The 13,572-nt window shown below is 30.5% G+C and overlaps 2 protein-coding genes across 2 annotated transcripts; one reads left to right on the top strand and one right to left on the bottom strand.

The window, feature by feature from the left end:
- Nucleotides 1-2,544: 2,544 nt before the first annotated feature.
- LOC131847687 (RAB6A-GEF complex partner protein 2) lies at nucleotides 2,545-6,152 on the bottom strand. The gene is made up of 6 exons (XM_059197316.1): nucleotides 5,831-6,152; nucleotides 5,289-5,494; nucleotides 4,470-4,750; nucleotides 3,861-4,013; nucleotides 3,333-3,519; nucleotides 2,545-3,097 (listed from the first exon to the last, which is right to left on the bottom strand). Exons 1-6 carry the CDS (start codon nucleotides 5,950-5,952, stop codon nucleotides 2,889-2,891), a joined length of 1,158 nt encoding a protein of 385 aa, XP_059053299.1. The 5' UTR covers nucleotides 5,953-6,152; the 3' UTR covers nucleotides 2,545-2,888.
- Nucleotides 6,153-6,499: 347 nt separating this feature from the next.
- On the top strand, nucleotides 6,500-12,981 carry LOC131847644 (uncharacterized). The gene is made up of 8 exons (XM_059197264.1): nucleotides 6,500-6,670; nucleotides 6,750-6,932; nucleotides 7,941-8,171; nucleotides 8,545-8,685; nucleotides 9,515-9,635; nucleotides 10,083-10,227; nucleotides 10,952-11,008; nucleotides 11,117-12,981. The coding sequence occupies exons 1-8, from the start codon at nucleotides 6,557-6,559 to the stop codon at nucleotides 12,735-12,737; spliced, it is 2,613 nt and encodes an 870-aa protein (XP_059053247.1). The 5' UTR covers nucleotides 6,500-6,556; the 3' UTR covers nucleotides 12,738-12,981.
- The last annotated feature ends 591 nt before the right edge of the window (nucleotides 12,982-13,572 follow it).

Raw genomic sequence — 13,572 nt, 5'->3', positions numbered from 1 at the left:
TGGTATGATGTTTAACGTGTATTGTTATTGTACGGTGCATACATTTCAAAAATTATATTTTAATGTAGGTACATACATTTCTTTCATACATTTCATACATGTCAAAAATATCTTTTAATGTAGGTACATACATTTATTTCATACATTTCATACATTTCAAAAATGAACTTTTTATGTAGGTACATACATTGTTTTCATACATCTCATACATTTCAAAAATTATATTTTAATGTACATACATTTCTTTCATACATTTCAAAAATGAACTTTTTATGTAGGTACATGCATTTCTTTCATACATCTCATACATTTCAAAAATTATATTTTAATGTAGGTACATACATTTCTTTCATACATTTCATACATGTCAAAAATTATCTTTTAATGTAGGTGAATACATTTCTTTCATACATTTCATACATGTCAAAAATTATCTTTTAATGTAGGTACATACATTTCTTTCATACATTTCATACATTTCAAAAATGAACTTTTTATGTAGGTACATACATTGTTTTCATACATCTCATACATTTCAAAAATTATATTTTAATGTAGGTACATACATTTCTTTCATACATTTCATACATTTAAAAAATGAACTTTTTATGTAGGTACATACATTTCTTTCATACATTTCATACATGTCAAAAATTATCTTTTAATGTAGGTCCTTACATTTCATACATTTCAAAAATTTCATACAATACATTTCTTTCATACATTTCAAAAATTATCTTTTAATGTAGGTGCATACATTTCACACATTTCAAAAATTTCATACAATACGTTTCTTTCATACATTTCAAAAAGTATTTTTTAATGTAGGTACATAACACCCCATGTCAGACCCCTTATATTTGGAAGAAACTTAAAAATAATGCCAAAAATATTAGATGAATATATTTTTAATACGAATATTGTTTTATTTTTGTTCATCAACTTTATCCCTCACTAACAATACTAGTAGTAGTACATAACCTGGTTTATACCGCTAAAGATATTGAAAGATATACGAGTAATTCAGAATGTTATCAAGTTCAAAATAAGCACACATTACTTGCTTAGATAACAGAGTAATATTACTAGTAATAAAAACATTTGTAATACCCATATGTATACTACGTATGTATAGTAAGTACTTACGCTGCGGCGCCGTGAGACTCGTCTAAGTACTTCATCTACTCATCTACGCGCGGTAACCGCGCCGACCGACCAATAGGATAGCGCCTCTCGTGTTTCCAGAAAGTTCGCGACTAACGGACGATATAGTAGTAAGGCAATGAGTGTCCCAGTGATATCATTATATTTTCTCGTTAAATTTTATTGTAATATACACAATTTCGCACTAAATAACGTGTTACCCCGTTACACATTTCTAATAATGAAAAACCTAGACCGACCCTGTTCACTTAATCTTACAAGATCTGACTTTAAAAATTACGATATCCTCATATAGCCTTTCATTTCCCCTTTCAATACTTTTTCGCATTAAAAAGTAGCCTTTCTCAGGGTCTACATTATCTGTCTATTTCAATTAAATCAGTTCAGTAGTTTTGGCGTGAAAGCGAGACAAACAGACAGACTGAGTTACTTTAGCATTTATAATATTTGTAAGAATATCGCTATTAAAAATAGGGGTTGGTGAAAGACGGGTGAAAATTTAGGCGTGTATGTATTTTCAATGTAACATTATAAATAAATAAAAAATTGTCCATAATACAAAAAAATATTTTTTCGGGGTAGGCCACCCCTATGACTTAGGGGTATAAAAAATAGATAACAACCCTACCTCAGACCTGGGAAGTATACATATCAAATTTCATCAAAATGTTGGAGAAATATGGCAACTAACACTGTGATACAAAATTTATATATAAGATATAGCGGAATTCTCATTAGGTAAAAGAGGGGTACATCGTAGAATACATGAGGTATATACCAGTAAATTAATTGTAGCTAAAATCAGTCTCATACATATAACGATTGAAATAAAAAATCGTATAGCTCGATTTTGATACGTACGAGTATAAACGTATCAAAATCAGGCTATATTAGCGTTTACAACATATCAAAAAAAATAGGCATGGAATGTAAAATAAACCATAACATAATAGGTATATACATTGGCACATAAGCCATATCTGCAGAGTGTCGGCTAACGATATTATACCTACACATTTACATTGAATCTTGAATCGTCCCTAATGAGGTACACGATACAGTTACCTACATATATATTATATACATATCTTTGCAAAACAGATGTCATGTAGACTGAATTGACTGCCATCTATTTTCATGCTTTGTTACTAAGCACCCACTAGTAATCCGAACTGCTTCAGATCTAGCGACATCTAGCGGCTACGGTGGCGAAATAAAATAGCCCGAAGAATAGCCCGAGTTAGGAAGGAACCATTTTCTTGTATGGGATGGGGTATCTGTATGTAATATTACGTTATCTGTGATAATACTCATATTTTGTACAAGCATTTGTAATACAACATTATAGTATTTATATTAAAATAAATACTAGTTGAGTGAACTAACCTAATGTAGATATATAACTTCATAAGTTATAAATATGAAAAACTTAACTAACTTATATTAATTCTATTACAAATGTACAAATAATGCAGTCTATTTTAATTAAATATTTTATACATTACATTTTATATTTTCTGTTTTATTACAATGAGAAGTAAGTCCCTGCAAAGCATAACTCATTCTTTATCACAGGAAATAAGGTATGCTATTTGGTATTAATGCATGATTACTCTCATAATATAGTACAAATAGGGGTTATCTGATATTTCACTCATCCTGTGCAATAGCACACTGCTAGGTCTCATGCAACACGCAGTTTCATATAAATCCTCAAACATAGATCACTTTATATACATAGTGTATGCATCATTTCCCACAGAATGTTGCTGTATTTGTTTGGGTAATGTGGAATAGATTTTAACAGGGAGATTCCAGACCATTGTCTCAATAGGTACATTGAGTGGTGCATTCCAATCTTTGTCCTCAGGGTTTGGTAATAGTTTGTCATTGGTTGTTACAAACTCGAAGTGTAGACGCCATCTCAGTGAAACTAAATCAATAAAGAACTTATTTACAATAACAATATAATTTATTGATGTTATTCTTATCATAAATGTTTGTAATATTTACTGTTAAGAGGAGACATGATAGTTAACTTGTCTTAAAAGTAGGTGATAAAGGGTAAGAGCAATTAAATTTCAATAAAAAAAATCTTAAAACAAGCACTTTAAAAGTGTATGTATATATACTACAGTATTTATAAGTTTATGTTTTTTATTACTTACCTTCATCTGCTTCAAATGCAGGAGTTATGTGCAGTGGTATTGGTAATATAAGTTGGGAATGTGTTAGCCCTAAAGTGACTTCATGATACCGAGCCACTGTCATAGATCTGCTACTATTTTCCTTATTTACATTCTTAGATGGCGATTTTGATGTCACAATTTCTTCTGGTTGTAATGATACTGAAACCTAAAAAGATTTTTGTTATTTCATCTTTAGTAGCTATAGAGTTTTATTTATTTTATAACATATTATTATACTAAAAATTTAATGTCTAATGTTTTTGTATAGCCTTAATAATTGTGTGTGGAGTCCATTTTTTCATATTATTTAAATTACATTGACCCCCATCATACTGTACTTGTTTTACCATATAGCTCTGTCCCCAAGCATTACTCATCATTGCATGCCTGTATTAAAAATAACTTTGGGAAACCTTCAGTGCAATTTTTCTAAGATTGTGAAACCATATAAATATATTGCAAACCACTATGAGTAGCTTAAAAAAATATTTTTAACTTATTTCTTACCTGCATGCATGTGACAGTGCCAACAGAAAAATCAAAAGTGCCAACTATGTCTTCTCCTAATTTATAAGCAGATTTAAATAAACAAAATCTGCCCACTTTACCCCTGGTATTTGTTATCATATATGAGTTTGGACTTCGTCTGGCTGTAAGATTCTGTAATCAAAATTCATTATTTATAGTGCATTGATAAATAATACAATTTTCTGAAATAACAGAGGTATAAGAGAACAGAACTACAGCTTTTCTAGAGTTTTTGCTACTTTCAGTCTATTTATTAATTTATGTAAATAAATTGGAAGATTTTAATAATTTAATATAAAAATATGTTCAACTGTAATACAGACAACAGAGATTTCTGTTACTTTTAACTATGGCTATATTATTTTTTATTTTAGACCTAATTATAAATCAGCTTCATCAATTTATATCTACATATTATAACAGTTGCATAATAAAATATAGATTAAGTTTTTCAGCTCCAGATAATTATATATTATAGTTTGTGTATATATAACATATATATAATTATTTAATGTTTTACTTGCAAATTGAATTTTAAAACTTTATTATCATAGAAAATTGAAAATAGTAAAAAATATAAACAGTTACCTGTAATACTTGTAATGCCATAGACAATGTAGTTTCAACTTTTCTCTCTTCAGAGAATGGATTAGTTGGCTGAAGTTCTTCTGTAGTTTCATTGCCACATAATGCTGCAAGATCCTGCATGTTCATAATTGGACTAATTGGTAGGACTCTAAATGGTATTCTGACCATTTTGATATGAGAGCCCACTTTCTGTGTGGCTATTGTTATTTTGTAGGAATATTTAACCGATGTGCCTCTATATGATGGTGGTGCCTCAATTGGTATTGATTCCCTATACCAAACTAAAAAAGATTTCATATTAGATAAAAGTGTATCCCAGTTATAAATAAATTATACATATATATATATAAATAATTACCAGATAATTTTCAGTGCCTTTAATTAATAGAATATAATATATATAACATATATAATTAGTAAAAAAATTTTCTATTGGTAAGGTCATATCATTTTTATTATATACATGTATAAATAATGACCACATAAAATTTAAAATAGCTTATAATATACATAATGTTAAATAAACATAAATAACTAAAATATTATGAAAGTAAAAAATAAATATTCATAAACATGTTATTCATAAATATAAGTAGGATTTTGTTTGCAATTCATATTTATCCATATATCCTCTTTTCTATATTATTTAACCCCAGCCATGGATCTTGAGGGGAGCAACACAGAGCCATGGTCTGGGTGGCAAATTCGAACATGGCAGATGTATACATATCTCATTGATGCACCTTTAACAATGTGATATAACCACAGTGGTTTCTATAGTAATTTACATACCAAAAAATACAAATATGTTGAACTTACATGTTTTACTTTCACCCAGGGGTATGGTCAGGTCGCAAAATAATATTTTTGGTTTTGTGTGGAATATAACATCACCAATATCACATGAGGTTACCTCCAAAGCAGTTTTCCTGCCTATAGTTGGAGTCTTTTCACCACTATTCCCTGATGTGGAGTAAAAACAGTGTATTTGAGCTGACACCCAAGCTAAACTTTCTAGAATATCACTGTAAAGAAAAAATAATATGTTATAAAATATTAAGTGCATAGGCACTTAACTTAGTATGTATATAAGTATTTTTTTCCAGTAAAAGATTCTACACATATACTACTGTAATGTAATGATATTAATATATATATAGTATATATTATAATTAGCAGGCAGATATTATTTATTCTTTCACCTATAAAAAGTTTGTTAAAATAAACTGTACATAAAAGGGGAGCGGAATGTAATGCGGATAATATAAATGCTACTAAATAATGATGACGTGTTATTTGGATTACAGATTGTTCAGATTCTATCTTAGATTAAATACATAGTACAGTAATTGACTACGTACCTATGACTTTGTGAGTTCCTATGTTCTGGCTGCGTCGTATGGCAAAATGTAATACAGCATTCTAACGCCTCACCAGCCAAATAAACTGACCCCGTTGTTAATTTTGCTGAGAGTTCAATCATATTCAGAGCAGATAACTGACGTTACACAAAATAAGAAATAAAATATTAATAACGTAATTTAATCCAAATTTCCATAGAAATCAAGCTCAGCAAAAATAAATATTATACTGTCATGATAACCATTAATAAATTAAATAGTAAATCTCTAAATTGAATTTCAGATCAAATAAATAATAACAATAATATTTGATCCAATTTGAAAATTTTTAAGTCTTGAAAGAAATCTTGACAAATTTTAATTGAAAATGTCATTGACATTTCTTGACATTGACACCCTGCAAATTTCGTTATATGCACGAATTTTTAGGCATTACTGTTTCATTTTATTTCATATATTAATATTAATAATCTTAGATTTATCAATTTTATTTTCAGTACCACGAAATGCAATGATTATATTTGAGCATATTTTACATATATAATTTTTCATTATTTAAAAAAACAGTAAGTGACGTATTATAAATATCTACTAATTCCTTCGAATTCGAGGACTGTATTGAAATTTGGGAAAACGAAACGTTACAGTTGTTAACGAATAATGCAGAATTTGAATTGAGGAAACTGAGTGTGTTATAATTATTTGTAATTTGTAAAAAAATATAAAATGCTTATATCAGATGGGATAAATCATGGCAAATTGCAATCAATAATTGTCGGTGAATTAAAAAAGGCCGGATTGAAGCATCGTTTGAAGAAAATTATACTTAAAAATGTTAAAGTGAGTATACTAGCTGGTTATGTCTTTTATTGTTTTAAATTTAAAATAAACTAATGAAATGCATTGTGATTTGATTTAGGACCACAAAACATTGTTTGGTGCACCGCTAGTGAAAGTGCCATCATGTAGTGTGATTTGTTGTGGGAGTACATTAAGTGTGCCAATCGTAGTTACGGAAATGTCTTCGGTCTTGCGAGCTAATGCCCACATTGAGGGTTTGTTCCGAAAGGCGGGATCCCAAAACCGCCAGAAAGATATAAAGGTTAGTTGAATGTAAATTTTGAAATTTTCTTAAGCTTCACATCACATAACTAGCCACCTAAGTGTACTAAGGAATCATTGCTACAATAATTACAAAAGCTCCCTTGTGTTAATAATATGAAACAAAAGCCTTTTCTATATGTATATAATATTTACATTAAACTAGTAAAACAGGTTTTATCAATACTGTTTACAAAATATTGTTAACTACTGAAAACTGGTAATTGTTCACTTACAGTTAATAAATAAAGCATGTCTTATTTAATTATATAGGTACATATAATATAAGAATGTCATCAAGAGCATTTTTTTGCTCATAAATAAACATTATAGTTTTTTTCAGTTTATGTGTGTGTGAATAAAGTAAATGCCAAGTCTTGTTTGATACCTGAATAGGTCAACTTAATAACTTAAGAGGACTGGTGTAGAGTGTGTAATGACAATAACATATACACTACTATTCAGTGGTGAAAAAAATACAATACATTAACTCACATTACATTAGTATCATTAGGGTTTGTAATAAATTTTAATATTATCTTTATATTAAAACTTAAAACTCTACTGTAGCATAAGGTATACCACAGCGCTGATTTTCAGTGTCAAATAGCATGTAAGTTTATAGATATTGATGTCAATATGGAGGAAGTTTTCCTGCAACTGTTCCTTGCCAGAATGGTGCTCTGCTAGAATGGTGGTGACAGACCCTCATTACCATGATATCCATATACATATCACTCACATTAAGTTAATGAGACTCATAGCATAGAGAAATCTAGTTTCAGCTTGTATCTAACTATACAATGTCATTTATTTATAAATAAACTGTTTTCATTCCATTTGGTAGAAAATAAACTTATAGCATTAAGGCCCTCAAGTGTGGGTCATGACTTGAGAGAACTTGCTAGATTAATTTTTTTTAATAATCTATTGTCAGTATGTTTATGGAATTATCTTATGCACAATATTTTTCTTATGCACCAAGTTTTATAGAGGAATGATTTTTCAGCGTTTATTAGATGCTGGTGGCTGTGTATCAGACGGACATCATCCTATAGATGTAGCTAGTGTACTTAAACTTTATTTGCGGGGTCTACCAGAGCCCCTCATAAGTGCTGAGGTTCAAGATTTGCTCCTACGGTGTCGACTTTCAGCTGGGGAAGACGGTTTAACACCTCTGTTGCATACATTATTGCTTTTGCCTGTACTGCATGTTCATCTTTTACATTATATCATGGAGGTATGTATATAGGGACAGTATAACAATAATCAACTTAACAAGGCTTAACAATAATCTAAATGTAGTCACCAATGATAGCACTGATTTTGGTAGATGATTTTTGCAATCAACATGTTTTTTGTCTTCTGTGGAACCTATACTAATTTGTTATGAATAAAATTTATAATTAAGTCATACAATGATAAGGAGGTTACAACTAAATAATATTTTTTTTAACAGTAGTGCTCTCATGCTGACATTCTTACATCAATTAAGGCTGTCTTAAACATTTTGAGCCCATGTTCATTAATTACTTCCAAAAATTAGACGGAGAGTAGGACCCACCATCATCTTATTTGAACTTCCACTTATATTATGTTTTATGACATTTTAGTTACTAAACTTCATTGCATCAAATCACAAAGAGAACTTAATGGATTCTTCAAATCTGGCAATTGTTATGGCTCCCAGCATTATGCCATTGCCAGCTGCTGCATCAGCACAACGACTGGAGCACCATGTTGCACTTGTTAAGGTACACCAGCTTATTTATTTTAAAGTTCTTTGAAAACCATGAAATATATAATATATATTTCAACTGTTATTTTTTTTTGTTGTCTGCTTATCCATAATCAGTAACAATATTATAATTCATTTGTTTGATAGATGACAGTGCAAATCTGCAGCCCATTGAAAGTACAACTCAATATTAGCCATATTGAATTAGCCAAAAATATTTGACATAGCTAAAAATAAAGAAACACACACTGTTTATTAAACTCCAAAATATGTGCATTTTTAAAGTATTTTGGATGGTTGCTGTTAAGTAACTTCTGAGCAGCTCATTATGGTGGACACTGTGTCAAAACTTTTATAATAATTGAGTTTAACATGTATCACTTCAAAGATCTGTTATCTTAGATGGGGTAGTGACAGGCGTTGTCAACTGTTGACATCATGAACACAACAGTTGATATGCCCACATTCCACTATTTATATTCTAATCCAATGTATCAGGGAGTAAGCCAACCGTTAGCACGCACGAGCCTACCACCACCATCAATAAAATTTTAGTTTCAAATAGGAATAATCTTTATTCAAATAAACTTAATGTAAAAACTTTTAAATAGTTTTTTTTTGTCTACCACTCACTTAAACTCAGCCAGAAATTAAAACAAATTGATGTCGGTAGAATCTGTCTAAACCACATCTTGGTTGTATATTGGGGTAGTAAAGCAAAAGTTTTACGACTCTGTTATAATCTTCATTGCTATACTGTTGTAAATTGTGAGGATGCGAAAACTTTCCGTGTGTAGACAATGTCGCGGGCACCATTAGTGTAATATATGTATATGTTATTACAGATATTCATCGAAAACTCGCAACATATTGGCTTATTAACTGAGGATCTTATGACACAATTGGATGATGATTCCGATGTTTATCAAGCAAGGCGAAAGAAAAGAAGAAGTGGTTCGTTCAATCGTATGTGAAAATTTATGATTACTTCAATACAATGTTTTTATAGTACTAACAAATTACACTAACATCTTGGTTAATACACAAATGTCAATTCAACAGTAGTTAAGTTTGTATTATGTAATCATAATTATAAATTGTATTGAATATATGTAGAATATTTTTTCTATTTATGAACCTATTGACTAATTTTTCATGTCATAAAGATACGTTATCTGCAAGCTATAGTAGTATTGTAATAGGTTTTTTTATGATTACCACATGACTTACCTTCCAATTATTTATATTATTAGATCAATATTATATTTTGATTCTATAATAATGAATTCACATATTATAATATTTAACTATAGTACCACAGTGAATACACTACAGTTGTATAATATCCATAACTTCCATATAAACTTTTGCAAACTAATAAAATATTTATAATTAACTAATATATATTTTCAGGTGTGCTGAGCGGTTTACGCAAAATGGTCTCTGGTAGTGTGAATACTCCTGCAACAGTTCGCGAAAATACCAAAACTCCAGTTCTAAGCAAGTCTGCTGCCAAACGGAAGTTTGACGCTCACGAAGGATTTTCTGCGAAAATTAAGTAATATTTGTTTTTTTTTTTTTCAATAGAAATATAAATAATCATTATGCATATAAACTTAATATATGCACTTTTATATAGTCGTGATTTCTTATTCTACTGCTCATTCAGAACGTAGACTCATCAGAAGAAGAATGAGCTCGACACTTGCGTGTTGCTCTTTTATTATTATTTAATTTGATGACTGTCGTGTTTGAAACTCGACAAATAATTATCACTATAATTATTAACTTATCAACAGAGTTTTATCCCTAATTATAAGAAAATTAACAATAGAATAAATAATAATAACAAGCCAGGACAATTCACACAGCGCTATCTGGGTCTAATCTAAGCAGTTTTATTATGGTTTTAGTTTACATTACGTTATGAGTACTAGCCCTTTTTTTTATTTACGTAGGAAAAATGTTCAAAGAGGACTATCCCTTTTTCGCCGGAGGTATGGCAAGGAGGTGTGTGGAATTCTTGCCCACTAAATCACACGATATACCTCGAAGCCATTGTGCCGTAGTCGAGGGTTCGGGTTAGCATTTCTATTCTGACTCCGGTGGTACATAGAAAACGCATATAACAACATAAACAATCATATTCATGAATAGAAATGTCTGTATAGTGCAAGTCGATTTCTTGCACAATACAAACGTATGTTTTTTCCGATGGACGCAGATTCGCCTGCGATCATCGAGATCATGTCATAATACTAAATAAACTTTTCTGTTTACAGGAAAGAAGTAACAAAAGGCTTGCCTCAGAAAGAGTTAACCTTTACACCCATGAAAATGTAAGAAAACTGTTATTGTACACTATAATATCAAACATTTTAAATATTGCAACATTATACATATTATTGTAATTGGTTTCAGTAAATATAGTGACTTTATATTTACAGGGGCATAACGGAACGGAAAAGACTACGATTGAGTATGATGGATACCAGAAGTACTCCAAACATGAACACAGATTTTAGCTCTCAAAAAAATTCGGAGACTAGCATTAGCAGTGAAGACTTTTTAACTTCTTCGGAACATTTGTTTAGTGCTCATGACACAATAGATTTATCTCCAGATATGAAGCAAGCGGAAAAGGATTATGTTAGAATCTCTAAACAAGAGTATGAAGAAATAAAAAGTAGGGTTTCAGCCATAGAGAATAGGTTATCAAGAGAATTTACAGAAGTAATTCCCAGAGTTCAGCCTCTAGAACATGTACAAAATGCCTATGAGCAAACCTTGGAAGAAGTGGCGATGTTGAATTGTTCAAACTCTGACCATCTTGCTAGACGGTTAAGTAGAGAACTGAAAATTAGACCGAATGAAGATGCTAAAGTAATCCGATCACCCAGTGCAAGGAAAATTGGCTCAATAAGAAGACGTTCAAAAGAAAATATTACAAAAATTGTAAGACATAAGTCATGGAATGTATCAGCACAGTCACAAACTAGTCACAATAGTGACAGATTTTATCCATATATTGGATTGAAGCATAGAGACAGAACTAGTACAGCAAAGCCAGACTTGGCAGTATCAAAAGTGAAGTCATCACCAATAAATGATTGGGATTGTTCTATGTTAGAAAAGTCTCAAAACAATTCTGAAATCAATCGTCAGAAGTATCACTTACGTAAAAGAACAAGTTTTGCATGTGATTACAATCCTGATAAAACTATTGGAAAACTTCAACCACGTAGATCTTTGAATATAACTATGAATACTAGTCGGGATAATACAGTATCAGATAATTCAATGAATAATACAATGGACTCTAGTTCAAAATCAAATAATTCTGATCAAATTCAGCACTACCAAAATATAACTTCTAAAATTTCTAAGAAATTGACTAGGCACAGTCCTCAACGTCACACGCATCAAAAGTGGAAAAATGCTGCAGTCTTTTTTATGGATAAAACTGGTGAAGTAGAAAGCTCTAATCATACTGGAAGACCATCAGTCAATAAACTACGACACCAAAATGCTGGTGCTGTTCTTGCTAAAGCAAAGCTTTTTGAATCTAGTTCTGATAAATCTTCTGAAAACAATGATAGAATGTTACATACTGGGTTTGCAAGACGACCGAGAATAAATGGCCAGCATCAATTAAAAGCCCAAAAATTAATAGCTCATGTAAAGCCAAAAGTGCAATCCAATACTTGTCTGAATACAGCACCAAGTGTTCCAATTAGATTGAACAGAAACATGGATGTTGCTCCAAGTCTACCTTTGAGGACATATCGAGAGAACGCGTGTGTGCCAAACAAGGGGGATATAGATTCTTGGCGATCAAATAAGAAAGTAATATCTCCTGCGAAAAGAGTCGTTTCGCCTCAAAATGCAACATTGAAATTATCTCATACTCCAACTATGAAAAAGCCTTTATGCACGGCAAGAAATTTAAAAACTCCATTAGGTAACAGTGATCCAAGAAAAGTTAATACACCTTTGAAAGCTGTTCATATATCGCCAAGAAGGCGGTCTCCACGACAAAAACTACGTCCTTATAATCATGCTCATTAGACAAATATATTGTTGTATGAGTAAAAAAACTACTATTACTTGGGTTTTAGTATTGTATGATTTATGTGATTAAAACGAAACCAGTGGCCATTGTAAATATTATCTAATTTGTAATCATGTTGATTTCATTAGCAAATTATATTAATTAACGTATTTCGTTTTAATGGAAAATTAAAATGAATTTTATAATTTTAATTTTTCCAGTTAGATACCTGCAATCTTTTACACATGAATTACACAGTGTGCGAATATATCTAAAATATAGATAATATAGGAAAGTTATGATAAATAATTATGTTCATTGCGATAACTAAACGTTAAAAATCATTATTGTGTATTTGTCCAGCCCTCACAGCCGCTATGTATCAAACATTGCTGTAAAATAATGATGTCGATTCTATTCTTTTAATCTAATAAGATTCGATACTGCTAAGTTTGTTTTTTTTTTTGTAGTATCTGGATCGGCTCGAAATATAAAATACACGACGGGTATACACTAATGGAATAATAAGGTACTGGAGTGTTATATATACATAACTCATCTTTTGCTACTTAAGAAATTAAATAAGAAAACAAGTTCATCACACTATACAATAAAGCGCCTTATGACCTAATATGGCAATAACAGATTGAGATGAGAATATTTTTTGCTTTTTAGGATGCAATTTCTCAGTATATGTCGTCGTTAATTATTGAATATAATTATTTATGTTACGTTACTTGTGAGATATATTTTAAACTCATTGAATGGATGTTTGTTACTTTAACACAACAACTACTGAACGGATTTTGATGAAACTTTGCAGTAATATAGCTCAGGCATCAGAATACATAG

This window comes from Achroia grisella, unplaced genomic scaffold (assembly GCF_030625045.1).
Source record: "Achroia grisella isolate CSIRO2021 unplaced genomic scaffold, CSIRO_AGI_Agris_v1 utg540, whole genome shotgun sequence".
NCBI classification, from domain to species: Eukaryota; Metazoa; Arthropoda; class Insecta; order Lepidoptera; family Pyralidae; genus Achroia; species Achroia grisella.
This window is presented reverse-complemented; position numbering and strand designations above follow the sequence as displayed.